At 47.2% G+C, this 25661-nt stretch overlaps 1 protein-coding gene across 2 annotated transcripts in view; it reads right to left on the minus strand.

Moving 5' to 3' along the window:
• Positions 1 to 939: 939 nt before the first annotated feature.
• The window catches only part of Ap2a2 (adaptor related protein complex 2 subunit alpha 2), a 64587-nt gene continuing 39865 nt past the window's right edge, over positions 940 to 25661 (minus strand). The window contains exons 7-22 of one of the 2 annotated variants that reach the window (XM_027408920.2): positions 20967 to 21075; positions 19270 to 19420; positions 17972 to 18140; positions 16281 to 16418; positions 14340 to 14522; positions 13789 to 13886; positions 13263 to 13494; positions 13004 to 13177; positions 10257 to 10420; positions 7696 to 7778; positions 6025 to 6114; positions 4668 to 4791; positions 3852 to 3968; positions 3673 to 3742; positions 3463 to 3597; positions 940 to 2725 (exon numbers count right to left, since the gene is read on the minus strand). In XM_027408920.2, the coding sequence (XP_027264721.1) occupies positions 2648 to 2725; positions 3463 to 3597; positions 3673 to 3742; positions 3852 to 3968; positions 4668 to 4791; positions 6025 to 6114; positions 7696 to 7778; positions 10257 to 10420; positions 13004 to 13177; positions 13263 to 13494; positions 13789 to 13886; positions 14340 to 14522; positions 16281 to 16418; positions 17972 to 18140; positions 19270 to 19420; positions 20967 to 21075 (2115 nt within the window). In that variant the 3' untranslated portion in view covers positions 940 to 2647. The remainder of the gene's footprint in view (positions 2726 to 3462; positions 3598 to 3672; positions 3743 to 3851; positions 3969 to 4667; positions 4792 to 6024; positions 6115 to 7695; positions 7779 to 10256; positions 10421 to 13003; positions 13178 to 13262; positions 13495 to 13788; positions 13887 to 14339; positions 14523 to 16280; positions 16419 to 17971; positions 18141 to 19269; positions 19421 to 20966; positions 21076 to 25661) is intronic. The other variant, XM_027408921.2, reaches the window with a different exon arrangement.

Here is a 25661-nt window from a genome sequence, read left to right on the forward strand (position 1 = left end):
ATCCATCATGCAAAGCCTCCTACCACCTACCTCCTGCAGACCTTGACCAAGAAAAACAGGCCTTCAGTGGAAATGAACTACCGGCATCCCTTCAACCTTGATGTCCTGGGAATTTCCTGTCCACCTGTATAGCACTTCCTAGCCTCTGGCTGTCATACCCAAGAGATCATAGCACAAAAAGCAGGTGCTGGGAAGACAGGGCAAGGGTCCTGGGGAGACGCAGGAGGAAGATGTAGGGGTATGAGCCCTGGGTATGGATAGGCACTAAGGCAAGCACCAAAGAGGCATAAGGAGAGGAGGTCTCCCAAAGGCATGGTGGAGCAAAAGCATTGGCACCCGCTGGGCAGGAAGCTATCACCCAACAATAAACAGATTTCAAATAAACTGGTTCTTTTCAAGGCAGAACCTGGTGTGTACATGTTGTTGCTGTCTTCCAGAATCCAGAGCATGAAATTACAAACATTTGCACAGGCTAGGCCACAGGACCTGGGACTATCCAGGCCCATGTGCCAGGTGAGATTAAGACAGAATAACCACCAGCCATAGTCTTGAGACACCCCCACCCAGGATTTTGCCAAGTTTGTGGTGAAACCCACTACCTTCCCAGGCAAGGACCATCCCTCATGTGCAGTCCCAGACTGGAGCAGAAGAGAGGAGTCCTGAGCCCATGGGTCCTGTGTATTAGACCAAATCTTCCAGGTACAGACTTCAGTGGAACTATAGCCGCCACAGTCTTATGGCAGTGTGTGGACCCAGGCTAGGCTCAACACACCCAGCACCACACAGGCAGAGCCAGGACAATCACTTCCTAAAGTACCCCTGAATTGAGAGGCAGGTGACACTCCAGGATCCCTCACTCTTGAATTGTACTCAATTCCACAGGGCACAGACTTAGGGCAGTACAGGACACTCCCCACAAAGATCACACACTTGTTCCAGTTTCCTGTCCTAGCATTTATTGGTTTTTTTTTTTCTCTGAGAACAAGCACACTGTACTGATGAAGGCCCAGGAGTCACAGAGGGCGGGCTTGTGCCCCAACAGTTTCCATGTGCTGGGGCACTACTGATCTAGACACCATCACTGTGAAGCACATGGTACATAAGCCACAGCCACACAGGTTGAGCTATCCACATGGTCCTTGCAGTAGTGCATGGATTGTACATAATAGAGAAATGCACTGTCCAGCTACTGGAGCAAGATAACTTCAGAGGATCACTGTGGCCACAGCTAGATCACCCTCCTACAACACAAGCCTGTGTCATAGCAAGTGTGGATCCATCACATCACATGACAGCCAGACCAAGAGCTTCATGGAAAACAAAGGTCAGCACAGCAGGTGTTGGTTGTTCTGAAACTGCCTGGGCTGTATGGAATGGGGCTGCAGGAGCTTGAGTGGGATAGGAACCCTGCTACTGTCCTCAAATCCACCATGGCAGGCTGGTAGCCTGAGGCTGAGGCAAAAAAACAAAACAAAACAAAACCATGCATATGTGACCACATCAGTGCTCTAGTGAGCAAGGGGCATCAACACTGCCTGTGTAAGTACAGATAAACCTGTACGGCTGGATCTTCAGCAATCCTGGGCATCATCTCAAGGCAGAGTGCAGGGTCCCAGCCTGGACTCCCAAGGCTTCTGGTCTATGCATTTCCCGATGGGCTGCACATACAGTCCAATGCCCACAAGAGGTTAACTAACAATTGAGCTGCCAGTGGTCAAGCTGGGAAGTCCAGTGTATCCTTTAGCACAGCACCTGCCTGGGCTGCCATTCTCACCCCAGCCTCTCACTCCATTACCACACTTAGGCCTCCCTTTTCCACACAACCACAAGAGCTTCACAGAAGTGAGAATGCAATACTGGGGCAACAACTAAGACCCTCTGGAGAGAAGCACACCATATGAATTAGTACTTTCCCACCAGACCCATTAACCTTCAAGTCCCCAGAATGACCACAGGGACAGTACATTCATTAAAAGCAAAAGATGGGTGATGTCCATGTCTTCCAAAGTCAATAGGAACCTCTTTACTCACCATGTTGCAAACCTAAGGTCTCAAATATGTGGTCAAATGTTTGAACTGTCCCTTCTAGAACACTGGTATACTAGGTACAGGATCCTACCATGAGTGGAGCATGGAGTTTGCCAACAGTCATAAAACACAAGCACTTCGGCACCATCAGATAGTGCTATAGCAAACCCCACGGACTCTGCTCAGCCCATGAGGTCACACACCTCTAAGCCACTGCTGTCACCACCCAGCATGGCCACACAGCCCTGTGTTAACCCTATACGCACAAGGAGCTGTCTGGATTCTGAGAATGAGCCAGTGGCATTTTAATAAAATTTGAACAAAATTTCCACTTTCGTTCAAACTTCTAATTTCCCTTTAATTTGTAGGTTGAACCACAGGGCTGCCTTGATTTTCCAGGCCCAGGCACCCTTCTTTGATGGGGCAGGCCTGCTGCAGCCCTTCTCAAACTGTGTCCTGCATTATCTCCACACCCAAGGGGCTGGCTGTAGGTGTAGGACTGAAGGTGCCTTGAATGGCAGTTTTCAGACAGGGGGTGTTTATCTGCAGTGTGGTACAAAGACAAACGGTAGAGACAAGAAGACGCACAAACAAGGAGCCTGATCTTCTGGTCTGTGGATCAGAACTGTTCCGACAGCAATTCACATAGTCTCTGAGAGACGGTGTCTTTGCTGGTACGCAGCGTGAGTCGGTACATCTGAAATAAGAGAGAGCAGCAGGGTGAGCGGCCACTGAGCTCCAGGCTCTTAACAGGTATTTTTGTGGCCTAGGCCTCACCATTCACAGCAGCCCCTCCCAAAGCATCACTGTTTCACTAGTAAAAATAGAAAAGTCTAATAAAAGCAAGTGTGTGGGGGAGGAGGCTGTTAGTAGAGGTGCAAGTCAGTCAGCCACTTTGGAAAGCTCTTTCGTTTTGTATTTTGAGACACACAGTCCTACTTGTAGCCCAGGCTCGTCTTGAACTGGTACTCCTCCTGCCCTCTTTTTGAGTACTGAGATTACAGGCATGCACCACCATGCACAATCAGCTTGAGAGCTTCTCATCAAGTTAACTATGCACCACCCTTTGAGCTGACCACTATACTGGCAGAATCACCCAAATGTTGTGAAAACAGTATCCGTAAACAACAGAATACACAGACTGGAGTCTCTAGAGGAACACTGCTGAAGCAAGCAGCGATGTATATCACATTCACAGAGGGAGGCAGAACAAGACCTCACTAGAAGAGCTGCGCAGACACAGCTCAGCTAAGCTGCTACATGGGAGTGTGGTGGCATGCCAGGCCTTCTGTGAGGAGAGGGATAACCAGTAGCTGTCTAAGTGTCAACACTGCCACCATGACCAATAACAGTTAGAATCTGAGTGTCTCTATAAACTTGTCCAAAATAAAAAGCAACACAATCATATCCATCCTCCTGTTATGGAGACCTCACCTGAGCTTGCAGATTTGGTTCCAGGCGCAGCAAGCAGCCAATCTGTGTGGTTTTGGTATGTATTATGCCAGCACCCACAAAATTTGCAGGATTCGGATCAACTTCTTCAAGGAGTGCAGAACCAAATCCAATAATCTGTACAGAATGAAGAGGCAGGTCAGGACACACTGATCACTCCTGCCTCAGCTACATCGCCATACAACCCTTTACCTTTGCTTTAGTGATCTCTGTGTCCATCGGATGCTTTGCTTTGAAGATATTCTGCACTTCTTGCTGTGGACTATGAAAAACAGAAAGTTAATGCTAAAAGCCATGCTGACACCCATAGAGCATCCTGTCCAGGGACAGCCCCCCATTCTCCCCCTCCACCCATAGTATAGCCCTCTCACTTGCTCAACTGCTTCCAACGTTGAAAGAAATCCTGAGAAGCCATTTCTGTGGGCTGGAAAAATTTGTTGAGCGTGATGGGCAGCTTAACAGACACATTCTGGAAGGTACCACCATACCTGTGAAAATAGAGTCATGTTATGGACAACAAACGCTTGGCTAAAATGTTCCAGTTGATGAGTCTTCAGGGCTTAGAGAAAGGCTATGTGGCATCCCAATAATAGCCACAAAGACTGCATTCCTGGAAGGGCTAAGCCACATCCTCCAGTTACAATCCATGTCTATGCCATTCACAGGTGAGCAAGGGACCAAGCCACTGCTTTGTGCCAAGTGTCAGAGGACCAGTTCCTTTCAGTCCTACTCCTTTGGCAAATGAAGACCCAGACCAGGCCCAAGTAGACTATCAATTAGCCTGTAGCTCCCCAACAAGGAACCACTGTGATGACTAAAAAGAAGGCTATATACTATGGCCCAGAAGTCTAGCTCTAAACCAGCTACTACCATCCTTATCCCTCAAAATGTCCTTTTGAGCCAGCCTAAGCAGGCAGCAGAGAGCCTGGCTCTTCCACTACTCACCAGAAAAATCATCTGGGTCAGAAATAGCCTAGCCTGCAGACCACACAGGAGACTCAAACCCCATGGGTACCATATGTCATGGTCACAGAAGCCAGCTCCCTCTCCACTTGCTCCTATACTCTGGAAGCTCCGGGCCTGGTAGTACTCTGCATGCATGCACAGTGGCACAACAGTAACCAATTAACTCCCTCGAGGAGAAGCACACAAGTTGGGAAAGAACACAGGAGGCACACAGTCCTCACCTGAACTGGATATTGAGAACAGGTGCCTCTGTGAAATCAGATACACACTCAATGTTGACCACCTGTTGCACCTGTGCGCCCCCATCCACAGTTGGGTCCACGGGCTTGGTCTGCAGGTTCAGATGTGAGTGCATTAAGGAGTCCAGGCAGGCAGGGAGAGTGGGCCCAGCACAACCAGCCCATAACAGAAAGCAGCAGGGGCCCCTACCCATCACATTGCCAACATCATAAATCAAGGCCCAGAACTGTTGCTAGCCTGCCCTTCCACCGTTCAACATGTCCCACTGGCCCAGACCACCCACAGTCATGGAAGTTGTCTACTCGCTGCATACTGGCCTTGGCACTGCAGAACTGAGCTCTGCAACTACTGCTCAGCAGAAGCCATGCCTGCTAACTCAAAGACACAGCTTTACACATCAGTGTAGCTCTGCACCTATGCAATCGAGAGACTAAAACATCTGAATAGGAGTCTCTAGACTCACTGTAACACCCTTGTATCCAAGATCCATGCAACCATAGCTGGAACTCGGCAGCTTCCGCTTCCTTCTGCATTCTGCATGGCAATCTATGCCCACAGCTCATGACCCCTTGAAGCCCAGGGGAAGGAGACATAGACAGTAGTTCTGTTTGCATCAGTCCTTTGTGTGTATAGCAGGGGAATGCTGGAGATGGAACCAGGTTCTTGCTTATACTGCACAAATGTACAATCTACCACTGAACCACAGCCCTAAACACCACACAAGTATTTCTTACTTGTTTCCAAAGGGTTCTATATTTAAATATATCATCTTCAAATGAACACAGATACACTACAAAGATGACACTCATTGTTGTTCATACTATGTACTAGCCCAAGGCATGCATCCCTGGCCACTATGGACCCTGGTCTGCACACTGTAGCAGACTCCAGCCGTCCCTCTCTCACAGCTCCTTAGCTGAAACCATCCAACATTGCTGACCATTCGTGGTGGCCACATGGAGCCATCCTCTGCCTAAGCAAAGGATGTGCCAAAGCACACATAAGCCCAGCAGGCATGAGATGTTCCACACTGGCTAGTTACCACAGGATCATTCTGCCTTTGGCCACAGCTCCTTTTGGAGGACTTCACAGGGTAAAGGGCAAATGATATCCACAAGAGAGCAAAACAAGCAAAGAGAGTGACTCATATAACTAGATGAAAGGAATAGCTGTGTGGGTGGTATCTAATGTACCATCGGATCAACTCAAAGGGAAGGCCCCTGATTTTACAGAGCCATGGAAAAACACTGCCATATGAACAAAAAGCACACCCCCCCCCCAAGCTTCCTCTAACCCCAATTGTTGTCTATCTGAGAGCCTAGAGGTAATCAAGGATATTAGCCTGAAGGTCGTCAGCACAGATTAGTGTTGGAGTGAAGTTTAGGAACTGCGTGGAGGTCTTGTTGCCATAAAATATGAACATTCGGCCTACGAGGAAACAGAGATAGTTTTATTTTATACACATTATTGTCACATTTATCATGAATAGTCAGTCAAAAGTGGCCCCTGCAACTCCCAGTTGAATGTATTTATTGTGAGCTGTTGCTATCTAATTTTTTGTTTAACCAAACAGTTGATTGGTCTCACTATATAGCTTACTCTGGCCTAGAAAACTCCCCTATGTATTCCTGGCTGGTCCTGAACGCATGACAATCCTCCTGTCTGAGGCTTCCAAATGCCAGAATTATACACATGAGCCATCATACAAGCTTTTAGTTTAAAAGTAGCATGGCAGGTGGACACAGTAGCATTCATCTGTCATCCTAGCATTTGTGAGACAGAGGCAGAAAGATCAGAAGTTCAAGGCCAACTTCAGTTTCATAGTACATTTAAGGACAGCCTGGGCTACATGAGAACCTGTTTCAAACCAAAACTAAAGCCAAAAAAAAATAGCATGGCAAGATTAGAAATGGGGGAATGGGAGGTATCTTGTCTTCTGCAAACTATAACCAGAACCGCAAACACCAGGTCTGGAGGTTCAGTAGCACAAACAGAACATCCGGAGCCTTCTGAGGACCAGCCTGCCCTGTGTTGATGGCATCTAGACCCACCCATATATCTTCCACTGTGTCTACCAGCTAACCTACTTGGTGGTACTAACAGCCAAGACTGTCCTTCAAACATGCCGTGCCCCTACAGTGACCAACCAGGACATGCTCCCTGTACCAACTGGCCAGGTCCTGTTGACACACCCTTAGAGTTCTAAAATGAAACCAAACACCCAAAGTTCTAGATAAAAGAAGCAATGTAGCTTCCTTCCTCAACCAAACCTGGTGAAATCACCCTGGGAAGGGGCAAAGCCTTAGTCAGACTAGGCACAGAGGGCACTGACGTCAGCCCGGCACCTCTCAGAGAAACGCTACTGGTCCCCAGCATCCCACAGCTCCTGCAGGGTAGGCATGCTGCTCTTAGTCCTTCACACTCCTCCTCCCTCTCCACCTTAGCAGCAACTCCAAACTGTCTGTCTGGTGGGCAAAATGTTTTCTTTCAGGACTCAAGAAAATTCCCCCCCTTTTTAATTGTGGTAAAATGCATATAACAAATCATGCTGGGTGCATGGCTTAGTAATGCACAGCCATTCCCACCATCCAATTCCCCATGCTACTTGTCAGTATAAAGATTACAAACATTTCTTATTACATAATTTCCCCTAATTCCTTTTGGGGTTTTTTGTTTGTGTTTTAAACTTTTTTTTTTTTTTAAAGAGAGGAACTTACATTATGGTCAAGGCTGGCCTGGAACATATGACAATCCCCCTGCCTCAGTCTCCCAAGTGCTAGGACTGGAGATGTAAGCACCAGTCCTGCCTTTAAAACATTCATTGTTTGGCGGTGGGAGACCTTGCTATGTAACCTTGGTGTGCCTGAAATGTGCTATTTAGCCCAGAGTTTCCTCAAATGCACAATTCTCCTGTCCCTGTCTTCAACTGTTGGGATTACAGATGTGTATCACCATGCTTGGCTATTTCCAATAATTTCTAAAGAAATTTTCATTAAGTAAAACACATACCTAAATTCTGCCGAAATTCAGACTTAAGTCCAATTTGAAGCAGCTGGTTTTCAAACAACACACCATTATTTTTACAAACAAACCTAGGAGAAAAGGATAGTGAAGCATCACTCAGAGCCACCCACAGAAAGTAGAAGAATTTGTTTTAGAAAGGGGTAAAATATTTCTGTGGAGACAGGAAGGGATAAAGTGGAAACGCTTCAAGAACCTTACTTATCATGATCTATAGAGCTGGAGATAGAGCCAGTGTCTAGTGGCAAGCTGCCTCAGGTGCCATTCAGAAACAGATAGTGTCACCTGTGATGTGACTGTCACCCAGGGAGGTCTGGAGTTGAGGAGGCTAGGATGGGCGGTATGCAGAGGGTGCCTGAGACAGTGGCATGTGGCAGCACACCTCAAGGTCTCAATGCACACCTGAGCAGACTCAGGGACCAAGGTGAGTGATGTCTGCCCTAGATCATACATCAATCAACTCAACCAACTTGTCCACAGTTGTCACTCTAGGATATGTAAGAGCTGCTTCCTTGCAGTGAAGACATTACATTGTGCCTGGGCATTCAGGGCAGAGAGGCTCTGCTGGCCCCACTGAACACACCAAAGGCCCAAATGCTACCAGTTCTTCCAAGTCATCCAGGCCACAACCCAACAGCTGTCTGCCCAGCTCTGGCTACAGCGAGATGTCCCAAAATAAATCATTGTCTATCCAGTAAAAGAAACCATTTTCCCGGACAGGCAGTGGTGCACACCTTTAATCCAGCATGTGAAAAGCAGAGGCAGGCAGATCTCTGTGAGTTCAAGGCCAGCCTGGTCTACAAAGTGAGTTCCAGGACAGCCAAGGCTACACAGAGAAACCCTATCTTAAAGAACAAGAAAGAAAGAAAGAAAGAAAGAAAGAAAGAAAGAAAGAAAGAAAGAAAGAAAGAGAAAGAAAACATTCTCCCAACACTTCTGAGAACATATAACAATGCACATGAGAATGACTTCCCTTGTAGGATGTGGCTGAGAAGCAGAGCCACAAGCCTAGCCTGATGCTCCAAAATCTAGCACAGGGCCCACCAGCCTAGACCAGCACTCTACCCAGGCCCAGCCTGAATGTTACTCAAGGAGCCTGAGCCGAGGTTATGGGGCTCACACACTTGGATCTGGATCTCAATCTATCATCCAAATGATAAAGAAGCCCTGCTATCCATGTATGGCTGGCTGGCTATTTCCAAAAGGTCACTTCAACTGCACTTGACCTAGGAGATCTAAGTGAAGAGTCAAGTTAGCCTTATGGGAGATGCAACCTCCCTCATGCCTGCTGCACTGCCCAAAGCAACAGGACTTCCATGATGCACCAATAAACATCATGTGGTAACCCTGTGTGGCCACATCAAAACCAAGACAGGCAAATCCCTGCACAGGCAGTGTCCTGAAGAACTGTCCTAGAACCTTAAGAGATGGTATCAAGGATCAGGCCAGCAGGCCAGGATAAGGAAAAAAATAAAGGTGCATGACCTCCTGGGGTTGAGGAGCATATGTCAGAAGTCTACAGCAACAGAGAAAGACTCAAGCCTGTAAACAACTACCACCCACATTCCCCACCCCCATCTTCTCAGGACACCAGGGAATGGCTGACCCAGGGCCCATGGCTGTCATGGAGCAATGACACAAAGCAAGGCTAGGATGCTTCTGGATACAAACGCTGTCAAAACTAGGGTATATGTTGAACCCCATGCTGCCTCTGCAACAAGGGTCTGGGAAGTGGGTTTTCCACAGCTGCCAAACACCAAGCTCAGCATTTCTCAAGCCATCAGAGGTCTGTTCACAGACTGAAGAAGCAGCCTGCTCCCAACACGAACTCCAAACACACATTTCCTAACAGGAAGGAAGGATCATGTGCAAAATGAATGGAAGGAAACGAAAACTCTAAAACCACTGGTATCATCTCAGGCAGGAAACAAAGGCCATCATATGATGCAGTCTAATCTCCCCTAGACAAAACCCACTGTGTCACAGGAGGGGACAAGTGAGGAGCCTCACATCACCCAGGAACCAGGACACAAGAGGGGTAAGGAGCAGCAGGGGAGCTGGCAAAATCAGCCAACAAGAAGGAAAGTGATCCCAAACCTTTCAAAGTAGAAAACAGAGAAAGTAGCTGGACAAGGGGCATGCAAGCAGAAGCCACCTATGTAGTCAGCAAGAAAGAGCCAGGCAAGGTGCCTGAGACTATGGAGAAAGGCAGCTATCTATGCACAGAGCTGAAGGGATTTCCTTAAAAGGGTATATGCCACAGGAAGACAAACTGACAGAGCTGAAAGCACAAGGGACATGGAGTGGAACTGGGGGATAAGTGGGAAGAAGTAACAAGCCCAGAGAATTTATCAAATGTCTCAAAGGAGAAAAATGGTAAAGGTGCCATTAGACTCCAAAGCAAAGCACAGCCACTCACATGCTCTCTGTCTGCAAGAACACCAGCCCCTCTCTAATAATACCCTTTAGGTGCTAGGGACTAAGCACAAATCACCCATGAGGTACAGCTCCCACCACACCTCCCAGGCAGTACGCGGAAACTGGGCTACCTGGCAAAGTTGTCTTCAGAGCCGGGTGCAAGAGGTGCAACTGCAGAAGCTGAGTCTGAGAATACGTCCACTAGCAGCCCACCGCCAGAGGAAGGAGGGGGCCCTGTGGGAGCAGCGGGAACAGCCCCCAGACCCAGCAGGTCTGCTGACGGAGAAGGTGTAGACTGGAAGATAAGAAAATGGTACATCAGCATGGATACTTGGATGCTTAAGACCCACACAGTTCTGTGTCCACTCCCAAGTCAAATAACGGGGAGATGGGAGGAGGGGGCAGTGAGCAGTCCAGAGACTGCAGACTAGGAAGAAAGGGCTGCAGGCCACTTACAAAGTAAGCCTACCCATGAGCCCAGATGAAGAAATTCACCTCATAATATCATCATAATTTCATACAACTAGAAAATCATCTGCATTTTTCCCACAGATGCTATTTGAACAAAACAACAAGGTTCTAAAGAAAAGTTTTGCCATCAAAAGAGTTGAAATGTACAGGTTAAAAAATAAGTTCATGCACATTACTGTCAACTGTTCAAAAGGTTTGCACATGACAGAAGCAGGAGGACAGGGAGTTCAAGGTTATCCTCTGCTACACAGTGGGTGTTTGGCCAGCTTGGGGTGCACAGTGAATTTCAGGCTACAATGTGAAGACTTGGTTTCAGACAAACAACAGAAAAGCTTTGGTATGTGATCTACTGAGTTTAATAAGGGCCATCTATATAGCCATGGTTTTGGAGCTATCTATTGGAGCTTGGTTGGTTCAGCAGTGGATGCACAAGTGAAGACAACTACTCCACCTCTCCCAGAAATCTATCAGTAGCCAAAAGTTTATTAGTAAGGGTTAGAGCCCTATGCATCCTTCCCTCATCTGCAAGTGATTGTTGACAGGAATGAAAGAAAGAAACCTGCAGGAAGGAAAGTAGGCAGAAGGGGTGAATGGGGAGATAGAAAGGTGGGAAGAGAATAATTGGTATGTATTATACAGACGTCTGAAATTGTCAAAGAACAAATTTAATTAATAAACCTGTAAGATTCAAAACAGTAAATAAAATAAAAAGATGCAAAGGTAAGCAAGCAGCTTGCTAGGATGCATGCTCACTTCAGCATTAAGTATGGTTCTGTTATGAAAGGAAGCAGATAAGCACATAAACTTCTTAGGAAATCCTTCCTTTCAGTCCATGCAAAAGCATAAGAGCCCTTGAAGCCGGGCAGTGGTGGAGCATGCATTTAATCTCAACACTTGGGAGGCGGAGGCAGCACCAGGCGAATCTCTGAGTTCAGGGCCAAGCTGGTCTACAGAGCAAGTTCCAGGACAGCCAGGGCTACATAGAGAAAACCTGTCTTGAAAAAAAAAAGAAAGAAGAGGAAGAGGAGGAGGAAGAGGAGGAGAGGAAGAGAAAGAAGAGCCCTTGAAGTCATCACTACATCACACAGTACGAGGACACAGCTTGTCAACCCACATTCATACCCCAGACCTGACTTACCCAAGGGTACCCCTGCCATACCACAGCTGACTCACACACCTGTGTGCTGTCCACAGAACTCCCCAAGCCAGTCTATAAATGTGGGGTTCTACAGACATGAGAACCTGTATTCTCTCAAGAGTCACTATGAATGACTTTTGAATATCCTACTGGTCATTTACAAAGGCAAACATCAGGTAACTAGATCCTGAAGCCATTCTAACACAGCACATCTTGTGTAGAGTGGCTGCTCGGCGGTTGCATGTACCCTGCACACAGGTGGCAATCAGATGTCCCAGCCCTAGGAGCTCCTTCAAGTAGCGCCAGTTCTTCCAGTGTGCCCCAGCAAAGAATCTCAGTATAGAAATATATTAGCAGGGAAGCTAAAATATTTATCCTTTGAAACAGATGTAATACGCTGTGCTTTTTATAAGTTCATGTGTAGGCATGTGACTATGTGTATGGATATTATTTCAAATAAACGAGACACCCTAAGTCTTTGTCATGCAAGGGGCACAAGTGTGAGTGACAGCCTTGCCAGGCCTCAGGCCAGGAAAAGGCCTAATTGCTGCTGCTGGCCAGCACAAAGAAGGGAATGGGGAAACTAGGGACAGAGTAAGCTCCTGGCCCCTTTCATATGACTATAAAACTCTTTCAAAAGGGTAGCAACACAGATGTCCTGTGTTTTAGTTGCAGAAAGACAGTAAAGAAGTTGTCCAAATGGCATTTCCCACCGATGAGCACCAGACACTGCATTCTTACATCCACAGAGATATTTTCATTGTACTGCATCAAGGGGAAGTTTGTTCTACTTCAGTTACTAAGGAAACCTCCAAGAGGAAAAGGCAAGCCATTCTAAATCTATGGAGAACTCACACCAGGTCTCAGGATTAAAATTAAGTCACCACGGGCTGGAGAGATGGCTCAGTGGTTAAGAGCAGTGGCTGCTCTTCCAGAGGACCCAGGTTCTATTCCCAGCACCCACATGGCAGCTCACACCTGTCTGTAACTCCAGTTCCAGGGGATCTGGTATCCTTACACCAATGCACATAAGTCACCACAGAGAGCCACAGGTGCTGGCCTGGTCCCAAGAAGAAGCCATAACTTGGTCTCATAGGCTGCCCTGGAGACCCTAGGCTCAGGAATACACCTGACCACATGTCCATCAGTGGACTCCACTGGACTCTTAGTACCTATCCACAAGATTTCCCACAGACACCAGCCCTGCCATTCCCAACCATGGGATATGAGGCCCTGATGGGCTCCAGGTACACAGTGGCAGGGACCCACCGCAGCACTAGTGCTGGCTGGAACGGGTTCAGGGCCCCCATTCACGTCGATGCTTCGCTCACGCTTGCTCTCCTCCAGGTCAGTCACTGTGCTCGGGCCCTTCTTCTTCTTCAGCTTGGCCAAGATGGAGGACTCACGCTCAGGGAAGGGTGGCATTTCCTCCAGGACAGTTGCCTAATGGAAAGACTAAAGGTTGGTGTGGCCTTCCTGGCACCCAGTACCAGCCCCAGCCCCCAACAGCCCAGCCAGGAGCCCGCACCAGGATGTCAGTGCTGGCAACAGTACTCAGCCGCAGGTACTCCACAGCCCGCTGCTGCAGCTCCACATCTGCGTTCTTCAGTTGGCTGTCACTGCGTAGCACGTCCTGAATGGTAGCTTTTACCTCTGGAAAGAGGTTCACGAACTTGATGTAGGTGGACAGCAGGAGTGCCCGGGTGGGGACGCTGCACAAGTGGAACTTGGAGTGGAGCAGGTTGAACTGGATCAGAGGGCTTGAGAGGGGCAGAGAGCACAGACGGGGGTCACACGACCTCATCTGCCCACTGGATCAGAGGGCTTGAGAGGGGCAGAGAGCACAGACGGGAGTCACACGACCTCATCTGCCCATGTGCTGCCGTGTGCTCAGCCCGCACCTGCACTGGGGACCCTGCGCGAAAGCAGTGCCTCTTGAAGGAAGACACACTGCCAGTTCCCCGTGTGGGCTTCCTCCCCTCAGGTGTCAACGCAGTGTGGGCAGCAGGGTAGTCCAGCACAGTACATAACCCTGGTTTCCTGGGGTCTTTTACCTGGATCGTGGGTCCCCAGCTATCAAGTTTCCAAATTCCCCCAGGATGTAGCCGCCCACTTTGACCAAGTTCTCGTGGCACGCTGGAGCCTGCAATGCCTGTGAAACAGGGAACACCAGGAGCTAGGCCACGGAAAAGGCAGCTGACATGAATGAAGTGAAACCAAAGCAGAGACAGCTGGGCCCTTCCTTGCAAGGTATATTTTGAAGTCAGTGAGAGCTTCCCCCTAAAGCCTTAGCAGACCCTGGCTTCCTATAGTTGGCTGCAGTGCCAACAGCAGAGAGCCCAGCAGCAAGACCAGTGACTGTCCCTAGAGACTCCTGAGATACAGCAGGAGAGCTAGTAGGTCACTCAACAGCCCCATCAGCCCTAATACGGTTTTGGAGATTAGGGTGAGAGGAAACTGCAGTTTGGTGGGGGGCATTAGTTCAAGAAGGGCATAACCACAACTGGGACCAAGAAGAGTGAGAAGCAATACCCGAGGTCCATCTCTGTCCCTTAAGCTTAGACACCATTGCACCTAGTGGGGTGTGCACCCTTCCCCACCATACCTCAAACACTGTCTTGGCAGCATAACCCTGCACATCATCACGGTTGATGACGATCTGGATGACACGGTACCACACCTCTTCGCTCACATAGTCGCCTGCGATGCGGATGAGGTTGAGGATGGTGTCCACATACCAAGTGTAGTCCACTGCATACTTCTCAGCTAGGATGGCCACCTTCAGCACCTGCAGGGAGATGAGGCCCTCAGGCAAATGCTACCAAGGCTACTGGACACACTAAGACTAGGCTGGCACACAGCATATGCCAGGTTGCAGAAGGAACGTAAAGCTTGGGGAGGACAGGAAGTTTTCAGCAGATCTTTAGAGGCCCAGAGAGTGGAGAGCAGCTGACTCAGGTGAGGAGAACTGGTCAACTTCTGGGACACAACAGTGCAACTGGATACAACAGCTGCACCTGGAACAAGATGCTAATACTCAAGACAATCTACTGAGGTCAGCCACACCCCAACCCTGCATCACCTCATCTCCCTGACTTCAAGACACTTCTAAAGTGTGGTGGTTTAAATGAGCCTATGCGTGGTCCCCATAAGATCTTGTTTGAATGCTTGGTCTCCAGTTAGTCATACTTTTTGGGAAAGCCTTGGAGTGAGAGTGGCCTTGTTGGAGAAGGTGTGTCACTAGGAGTGGGCTTTGAGGTTTTAAAAGCCCATGCCAGGCCCAGTCTGCCTGCAATTTGCAAGTCATATGAGCTCTCAGTTACTGCTCCAGCCGCCATGCCTGTCTACCTGTTACCACAACCCCCACCATGATGCTCATGGGACTAACCCTCTGAAACCGTAGGCAAGGCCCCAATTAAATGCTTTTGTTTCAAAAATTGCCTTGGTCATGGTGTCTCTTCACACTGACAGCATGAACACTAAACCAACGATTAATAAATAGGGCCTAATGAAGCTTAAAAGTTTCTGTATGGCAAGGACACCATCATTCCAGCAAAGCACAACTTACAAACTGGGAAAAGATCTTTAACAATTACACATCTGATAGAGTGTATCTAAAATATATAAAGAACAAAAAATAAATAAACATTAGAAAAAAACAAATAACCCAATTTAAAAATGGGATACAGAACAAAACAGACAGTTCTCAAAAGACGAAACATAAATGGCTTAGAAATACTTGAAGAAATATTCAATATCCTTAGCCATCTAGGAAATGCAAATTAAAACTACCGTGAGATTTCATCTTACCCCAGTCAGAATGTCCAAGATCAATAAAACAAATGATAGCGTGTGCTGGCAAGGATTCAGGAAAGGGGAAACACGTATTCATTGCTGGTGGGAATGCAAACTTACGACTGCCACTAAGGAAATCAATGTGGCAGTTCCTCAGAACTCAGGAAACTGGGAATAGATCTATCTCAAAATCCAGCTATACAAGCCAGGTATAGTGGTATAAACCTTCAATCCCAGCACTTGTGAGGCACACAGAAGGGTCTCTGTGAGTTCAAGGCCAGACTGGTTTACATAGAATTCCAGGATAACCAGGACTACATAAAAAAGGCATGTCTCAAAAAAACAAAAAGATGCAGCTATGCCACTCTTGGGTATAGACCAAAGGGATTCTATATCCTACTACTAGAGACACTCATCCATCAACTAATGAATGGATAATGGGTTTTTTTCCTAGCTCCATCCATTTACCTGTGAATTTCATAATTTTATTTTTCTTAATAGCTTTGGAGAATTTTTCCCTCAAGAATCAGTTCATGCTTGCCTGGCACAGACAACTACACCCTGCACTGTCAAATATCCACATGGGAAGGCCAAAGAGACAAGGAAGCTGATGCCAAGGAATCTTTTACCTAGCATCTCACAGACACTCATGCAAGCCTGTCAGGCACTGAAAACTATCCAGGAACTATCCACTGGAACTCATGTCCACAGTAAGGAGCAACTTGGGCAGCCCTGAGGCTGCAGGACTTACAATTTCCTCTCGGATAGAGTAGTCAGCCGTCTCTAGGTAGCTCAGCATCTCAGCCACAATCTGCTGGGCGTTGCTGCGGTCACACATGGCGTAGAGCAAGTCCACTGCCCGCTGCCGCACACTCACGTCTCTTTCAGTCTGGAAAACAAGACAGAGTCAAGAGCCACTTCTGCAAAACACAGGTTAAGGAACAGTGCCTACCCACTGCTGCACGAGAGTCCATGAGCTAGCATCTATTTATTCCACAGGAACTATCTTGGGGTACCCTACAGCACCATACCTATCAGGCAGGGTGCTCCCCTATCTCCAAGTCCCTTACTAGGCCCCCTTACTATCAATATATGGGACCCAACAACTTAGGCCACTTGGAACCCACGCACAACTCACTGCCTGTCCCCTCATACTTAGTCTAGTCAGGATAATCCAGTTCTGGCTCTGTCTGTTCACTCTCCCTCCTCCCTGACCAGCTCTTCTGAGGACTACACTCAGGCCTAATGAGCAGGTGGTCACTAAGGCCTCTCCATTGTGTGGGCACAGGCCAGCACCTTCCGTGTTGCCTGGGAGCTGGTTCCGAGGCATGTTCTTGGGCCCCTCTCCAGGTAGCATGGGAAAGAGACTCTAGAAACCCTACTACACACAGTGCTTGAGAAAGATGGTGCAGGTATCTCTGCCCCCTGCAGAGGTAGAGAACAGTGCAGGATGACCCAGGGCAGGACAGGGAAACCTAAGGATTGCAGCAGCTTGAGATGAGAGTCATCTTTGTGATCCAAGAGAATGACAAGAACAGACACCAATCAGGACTAGGAAGAATGCAACCTCATGTTTAAGACAGGTACCAAGGCCGGACGTTGGTGGTGCACACCTTTAATCCCAGCACTTGGGAGGCCAAGGGAGGCGGATCTCTTTGAGTTCAAGGCCAGCCTGGTCTCCAGAGCGAGTGCCAGGATAGGCTCCAAAGCTACACAGAGAAACCCTATCTCAAAAAACAAAAACAAAAAGACAGGTACCAAATGCCTACTGAGTTATACAAAAACAGAGATCAGGGCCAGACCTGCTTTACTGCAGTTTAAGACTCACCAAAATGAAGGGTCTGCACCCATAGTTCCCTAATGTACTAGCCTAACAAGCAGGTACAGTGGACAGTGTGTGCCATGCCATAGAAGCATACCAGTAATATCATTCACACTCAAAAGCAGGTGTGAGAACAGGTAACCTCAGCTAGGCTCTTTAAATTCTGGAATTCTAATCCTTAAAAAAATCTAAAATACCTCACAAGGAATTTTGCTTTGTAAAGGGTGAAGTTTCCTGGAGATAAGAACAAAATATTCACATGTCTACCAAAGAAAATTACTTGAGTTTACTGAACTATACTATCTTGGACTGTAGGCAGGTGTCACATGAATTCATCCCATGGGACAGGACTGTCACAAGGGAGACAAACTCAGGTAAAGGTGCTTGGCTAGAGCTCTGTTCCAGGTGTTGTGTCTATGGGAATAACCAGGACTCTTCAGGAAGATAGACCACTTTCTCACCCAATTGCTGCATCTACATGTCGGCAAGCAAGAGGAGCCAAGCAAACACCCTAGGGTTCAAACTAAACAGCTTGAAGGAACTCATCTATGCTCACAGGAGGCACCTCCTAATCTGGCATCCACATGAAGGCAGTCACACATTACCAGCAAGAAGCGCACCTTCAAGGCATTGATGACAGTTTCAATGTGGGTCTTTACAGCCTCGTGAGAGAACTCAGAGCTGGCCAATGTGCACATGCTCTCCAGAGCTAGGTATCGCAGGTTAGTCTCCCGGTGCTGCAGGAACTGGCCCAGCTGGTTGCAGGCACGGACGAGCAAGTTTGGCTCGCTGCAAGGAAGAGGGGACATGGTGAGGAGGGGAATACAGTCAGGGAGGGTTGGAACTAAAGAAGAAGACACCGTAAAGAGGAGGTGCAGGGAGGAGGGGGCAGCAGAGTAAAGAGGCAGCAGAGGAAGAAGTGCAGAGAGGGTGAGGGAGGGGTGCTGTAAGGAGGGAGTACAAAGAAGGGTTGTTGTGAAGACGGTTACAATGAGGAGGAGCAGCAGCGAAGAGGGAGTGGCTCTCTAGTGAGTCTCCAGGATCTCCCCTACTCCAGAGTGGACTCTAGAAAGCTCTGGTAGAGCAAGGCAACTTCAAGTTGTATCCAGAAAAGTGACTTGGACAGAAGCCAACATGGAGCAGAGCTATGCAAGAAAGTGGACCAGGCTAGGGCAGACAGTGAGTGGTGAGGGCTACTGGGGAACTCAGGATAAACCGGCACAATTCCTCCTTATAGATAGTTTCTTAAGGACAAATAAGATCTCCCTCACATTGCAAGTTTTGTTTTTAACAGTTCATTCTCAACCCTGCTCCAGTTTGGCAGACTGTTTCTGTCATAGTAACATTTAACTAAATGATGTAGCAAAAACAGATGGTTCTAAGCAGACTAGGGTCGCTGTCTTCTACAGACCTGCCCCTGAGTCTCATGCCTCTGGCCCAGACCCAGAGCACAGTGCCACAGGCATATACAAGTCACACCACCAGGATTGAACATAAAAGACCAGAAGCAAGCCTGTGCTATATAAGACAATCACTGCCTGTGACCCACCCATGGCCCTCTACAGGAGCTGGGAGTCATTACTATCATTGCCCCAGGAAACCCCAGAATACTGGACTGTGCCTCCCTGAATAGAGAGCTAACAGCACATAGGTGTCCCTTCCTTTCAGAGAAGCCTCTTGGTAACAAGGACACACACAAGCAGCTCTAGGGGAAGATGCCACAGCCAAAGTATCTAGAGAGGATGCCCTGGGGCCAAAGAGGGTACATGAGCTAGAGAAGCTCAAGGAGTCAGTGGTCTTACCTGACACAGGACAAGCCTAGAGGGGAAGCAACCTGTCAGCATCTGCACAAACTGACACCAAGTGCCAGCCTCCACCTGCTATCTCTGAGAGTGATATGCTGCCAATAGTGGCTCACCTGTCATGATGGATGATAAGGCTGATGGCCTCAAACAGCACAGCATTCTTGGCATTTGAGTGTTGGACCTTCTTAGACTTGGGTGGCTCCTGGGCCTTGTTCAGGATGGTCTCCAAGCACTCAGTCAGACGGCCACGCACCGCGGGGTCTTCTGGGCAAGATACAACTGTTGGCTGGGCTCCTAGGCACTCATCCCACCAGCCCAACCCACGCTTGGGCAAGAGGCCTCCGACACACTGTCCTATGGAGGCCTTTGACAGTTATTCCCAGCTGCAGATATGACTGGGAACATTTGTAAATGCCACACCTGCTTCTGATTCAGAAGTACTTCCACTGAGACAAAAGTATGTTAGTCATAAAATCCAAGAATTATGGGCAAAACATCTAAGAAGCTTCAAAGATAAGGAGACCTTTTTCTGCTATTACCCACAGAAATAGAGGAAATATACAGCAACATAAAGAGAAAGAATTTTTTTTTATTTAATTTCCTTCAAAGCAGAGGGAAAAGACAATAAGCAAAAACTAAAGCCAGCCACTGTGGCACACACCTTTATCAGAGCACTTAGAAGGCAGAGACAGGAGGATTAGGAGCTCAAGGCTATACGGTAAGTTCAAGACCAGACTAAGTTGCATAAGACCCTGTCTCATTAAGAACAAAACTTTGGCCAGTGAGATGGCTCAGTGGACAAAGGCATTTGTCATCAAGCCTAATGCCCTGAGCTCAATCCTCAGAACCCACATGTGGAAACACAGAACTAACTCCCACAAGTTGCCCCCTGAATTAGACAGACAGACAGACAGACAGACAGACAGACAGACAGACAGACAGACAGACACACACACACACACACACACACACACACACACACACACACACACACAGTAAATGTAAAAACTAATAAAACAAAAACCTATACAGAGTAAATTCAAGTCACAGTGATGGGAGCCAGCTGTCCCAGCACTTGGGAGGCTGAGGCAGAGAGATTACAGTGGAATCCAGTACCATCTGGGTTGCACAATAAGAACCTATTGATAGCACACACACCTTTAATCCCAGCTCTCAGGAGGCAGAGGCAGGAGGATCTCTGTGAGTTCAAACCAGCCTGGTCTACAAAACCAGTTCCAGGACAGCAAGAGCTGTTACACAAAGAAATCCTGTCTCTAAAGAAACAAAAGAACCTATTGCAAAAAAAGAAGAGGAGGAGAAGAGGATAAAACAGAACCGAGGCTCCCAATGAATTCTATGTGTGGTCCTCAAGTAGTTGTGTATGGCTATAAGTGCATGTGGGAGGGGCGGCCTCAGGTTCCTTTCCTCACAAGTCATCCACATCCACACTTTTGAGATAGGCTCTTTCAGTGGGACATGAATCTTGCCAGTAGCTTACACTAGATCCTCCTGTCTCTGTCTCCCTGCTATTAGGATTACAAGTATGTACCGCTAAGCCTGGCTTCCATGGTGGTGTTTTAGATTGAACTCAAGTCCTTGTGTCTGCCATGCCAACACTTCACTAACTTGAGCTCTCTCTGAAGCACCTAGTAAACTTTTAAATCAACTAAGGAATTAAATTCTTCCTCATGAAGGATCTGTGGTGAACTCTAGGGGCTGCAGGGAACATCAAGGAAGGGGGGAATGGGGAATGCTACTTGGAGGTGGGGGTGCTGTAAGAAACACCTAGAAGGGCTTCAGGGAACATTACCTGGGGGTGGGTAGCATTGCAGCAGTCTGAGAAGTTTGACTGACAGCCAAGGAGCTGGGACAAAGTAGTAAGTATAATCCTGAAGATCTGTTGATGCAGATGTCACAATCTGTAAAACAGGTGAGTGGGTAAGAGGCACTGTCCTCAAGAGACTCCATGGGGAACCTTAGAAGAGCCACAGTGGTTCCCTAGACCAAGCCTTCTAGGAACAATAGTTTGCAGTGCTAACTATTTTCAATACTGTTTCCTGTCTCCCCATGAACAGAAGCTAGCATGGCCACATCAGCTTACACTGAAAGGGTCAGTACACCCCTTTCAGAGGACAGCTTCAAATGCTATTACCACAAGGGCTATGGTGTCTTGAGGCACACTGACACCTGAAGAAGATAATCAGTCTTTCCTTTGTGGGCTGGGAATCGATAACCAAAGAAGCTAACATTCTGATTCACACCCCCACCACATCCAAGCCTGAATGAACCATGCTGTGAGTTTGCTGAGCCAGGCAGCACTTGCCCTACTTACAATCTCCACCTCCTAATCCAATATGGCCTGGGCCCAGCTGTGACAACAGCTATTTCCACAGACAGCTCTGTGTCCTCTCCACCTCTTGTAGCTTTTTGTTGTTGTTTTCAAGACAGGGTTTCTCTGTGCAACAGTTCTGGCTACCCTGGAACTCACTTTGTAGACCAGGCTGGCCTCGAACTCACAAAGGTCCACTTACCTCTGCCTCCCAAGTACTGGAATTAAAGGCCTGTATCACCATGCATGGCTGCTTGTTACCTCTCATTCTAAGGACTCAGAGTTGCTCCCTCCCTAAAAGTGTACCTGTGTGACCCTTTAGCCATGTGAGCACATCCTAGAAACCTCATCCTGATACTAGCCAGGAAAGTCAGAAAAGGACTCAACAGGGCAAGAAGTCGATAGCAAGCAACCAAGCCAGGCAAAAACAAGCCCCATACCACCCTCCAGGAAATGCAGAGACAGGCCCAATATGATCCGTCTTTCCAATGTGTATTTTCCAGCTACATCACAGAGACACCTGAAGCTTTAAATGCATTTATTTACAGCAGAAAGGCAAAGATAACTCTTGAAAGTTTAGGAAGAAATAAGACAACAAAGACATAAACAGTAGCAAAATAGGAAAACACAATAGAGACCAAGAAAATCAAAAGTGAATACTTTCAGAGGAATTAATACAGTCAATGGAGCACACCTCAGATATGGCCCCTAAAGCTACAATAGAGAAGGGGCTAAAGACACAGCTCAGTGATAGAAAAACTGCCAAGACTCAAGCCATAGGTTCAGTCCCAACACTGCCTCGAGGGGGGGGGGCATCCTGAGGATTGCCACTTCCGCAGATGAAATGAGCACATGGATAATAAGCAATGAAAAGACGAACAACTTCATCATTAGGAAAATGCAAATCAAGATCACAGGACACACCTCACACCTATGAGGAAAAGCACAAACAAAAAACAAACATACACACCTATAATCCCAGCACTCAGGACGGGGAAGACCAGCCTAGGCTACAGACCAAGACCTTGTCTCAAAAAAAGGGGAGTCTCAAAGCCTGACAACCATGTTGGGTGGCTCACAACTGCCTGCAACTCCAGCTCCTAGGGACCCATCTCTCTCTCCCTCCTCCCACCTCCTCCCTCCCTCCCTCCCTCCTTCCCTCTCCTCTGTATCTCTGTCTCCTGTGAGTAGTGTGCATATACATATCCATACACACACACACACACACACACACACACACACACACACACACACACACACACACAATCTTAATAAATAAAGATTATTCAGGACTAGGAAGAAAGAAAATACTGAGAAGTATAGCAACACAGGTGGACCCTAAGGGTATTAAATGAAACAATATTATGTGATTCTATTTTTGTAAAGTAGTTAGTGTTGTCAAAGTCAGAGACAGTCATGTAGAAGGTATCAAGGGCTGGCAAGGGACAGGTCGGGTATCGGTGTTTAATAAGGACAGTTTCAAGTTTACAGAGTGAAAAGTGAAATAGAGGGCCAGCAAGATGGCTTAAGGGGTAAAAGTGCTTAGAGTTAAACCTAATGACCTGAGTTTGATCCCTGGGACTCATGTGGAAGGGGAGAACTGACACCCATAAGCTGACCTCTGACCTCTACATGCATGCTATGGCATATATGCTCACATTTGTACACGAATAATAAATATACATTAAAAAACAAAGATAGCAATAAACACAGCTTAACACCAATAAACTGTACATTTTAAAGTCAGAATGACAGATTTTATGGGTATTATACCACACTAAAATTTTTATTTCATTTTTGAGACAGATTCTCACTCTGTAGCCCTGGCTAGCCTTGAACTCAGAGATCCACCTGCCTCTGCCTCCCAAGTGCAGGGGTTAAAGGCAGGTGCCACCAAACCTAGCCCCCCCCAAAAAAATCATTGCATAAGATAATATCATATAATAGAGGTACAAATTCTAGACTGTGGTGATATATTATTTATGATTTATTAAAGCTTGCCTGAGGGCACAGAAAGCAAAGCCAGCCACACTAGTTAGCTATAGAAGCTAGTTGGAATCCCAGGACTCAGGAGAAAGGCAGGTGGATCTCTGAGTCCAAGACCACCCTGAGCTACTGGATAGTGAATCAGAGCTCACACCTTTAATCCCAGGATTTGAGAGATATAAAAAGTAGAGGCTCTCAGTCTGAAAGTTAGTCTCTAGCCATGTTGAGGAGAACTCAGCAGTTTGAGTGAATCTGAGGAGCAGAGAAGTCGGGAGCAGTTTGAGAATCACCCCTTTGGTTTGAGCTGAGGTAGAGGTAAGAGCTAGTGGCTTGCTACTTTGCTTCTCTGATCTTCAGCTTGAAGCTTGAACCCCAATATCAGTCTCTGGGTCTTTTAATTTTTGTGTTACACTAGACTGGTTAGACAATTCAGCAGTGGAGTGGTTACCTAGGTACACAAGATACTAGATTTGATCCCCTGAACCTCATAAAAAAAAAAAAGTAAAAATTTTAAGCAATCACTGAGAATAGCATTTTAAACATAAAACAGAGCTGTCATTCTAATATAAGGCACTTGGGGGTGACTGATGATGGCATGGCAGTAGCAACAGGGTCCTGGGACAACTTCATCAAGACCTGGGACTAAGGCCAGTAGCAGGTGGATGCCATGGTGACTGAAGACCAGCCCAACAATGAAGTGTTACAGCAATAGCATATCCTATCCAACGTACTAACGTGGACACCCACTCCTCCCCTCAGAACTCAAAAGAGCAAGATTTTTTTTTTCATTTACTGCTGAACAATTCCAATTAAGAAAAGGATCTCTGTGCTATAAACTAAAACAAATTCTGTGTTCCTTCCAGGGCCACTGTCTTTGTTTTCTTTTTTGTCTTGGGTAAATTTTTAAAAGGAAATGCTACAATAAAAATATTAACCAGAGGTTTAAAAAAAAAAAAAGACAGTCTTTTAAAATTGGTACAGTATCTTAAAAATCTTAAATTTTAAAAAGCTACAAAAGATTACAGAGACACCTTGTTTGCAAAGGCAAGTGGCCCCATAGGACTTTGTGGGTAGGAACCAGATAAACAGATGATTTGCGAGACCGCAGACTGGCAAAGTTCCAGAGAGCAGTGTCGGGAGAGCAAGAAGTAGAACTCACCTAGTAGCAGGTTCTCCAGTGTGGTCCAGGATATTGGGTCCCTCGCATCTTTACAGTGCCAGCTGTACCACCTAGATGTGGCCTCAGAGCAGCCAGCTTCACAAATAGGATTTAGCATGCCAACCAGAGGAGGCTCAGCAACTTAAAGTCTCTAACCAGAGAACTCTGCAAAACTCTACACTCAGATCAGGGAATGCCATATACACCCACTGCCTTTGAAGAACAACAAAGGGTAAGTGCTGGCAAGTTGTATGTTCCAGTCCAATGCAGCCAACAGTGCCAATCCACATGAATACTTCCCAGCCTTAATGACTACCAGGCCCAATCACAACAAAACACAAGTCCAAGAGGCCAGTGCGAGCACCCTCAGGCAAGACCAAAGCAGAGGAACCAGCCACATTGCTGTAGGTACCACAGCAACTACTGTAGAAGCTACTCAACAGCCCTACAGCCTGAGAAATGCCGCCACCTGCTTCCAACACCTCACACACATAAACCATGAAACACCCTGGGCTTCTCACGGTCAGCCACTAACGATTGTCTCCAAGCAGAAGGTAAGAAAAAGCTCGAGAGAACAAGGATGACTACACTGCAGTCCATCAAATAGCCACTTCTCTGCAGGATCAGAAAAGTAGTAACAGCCATTCCAAACAAAAGTGAGGGGTTCACACCCAAGGCTTCCAGACAGACAAAAAAATAAAAATAAAAATAAAAAAACATGCCACACAGACCTGCTGACAAAATCCAAGACACAAAGCCAGAAGCCAGTCCTAGCTCGTGAAGGTGGTAAGAAGTATACCAGTTACCGGGCTCTCTCCCCTTTAGGAGAGGGGACAGGAGAATGCTTGGCACTGGCAGCTGCCCCTCAATATGCACACCGGATAGGGCAGGTGCTTCTCAACTAACAGAGAAAGAAACATCAAGGACTGACAGAGGCAATTTTTATTCTGGAATTTACAAAGTGGGCCAGATATCTTTCATTCTAAAATGTGAACTAATACTTAGGTCAAGCAATGAAGATCAAATCCACC

This window comes from Cricetulus griseus, chromosome 3, assembly GCF_003668045.3.
Source record: "Cricetulus griseus strain 17A/GY chromosome 3, alternate assembly CriGri-PICRH-1.0, whole genome shotgun sequence".
NCBI classification, from domain to species: domain Eukaryota; kingdom Metazoa; phylum Chordata; class Mammalia; order Rodentia; family Cricetidae; genus Cricetulus; species Cricetulus griseus.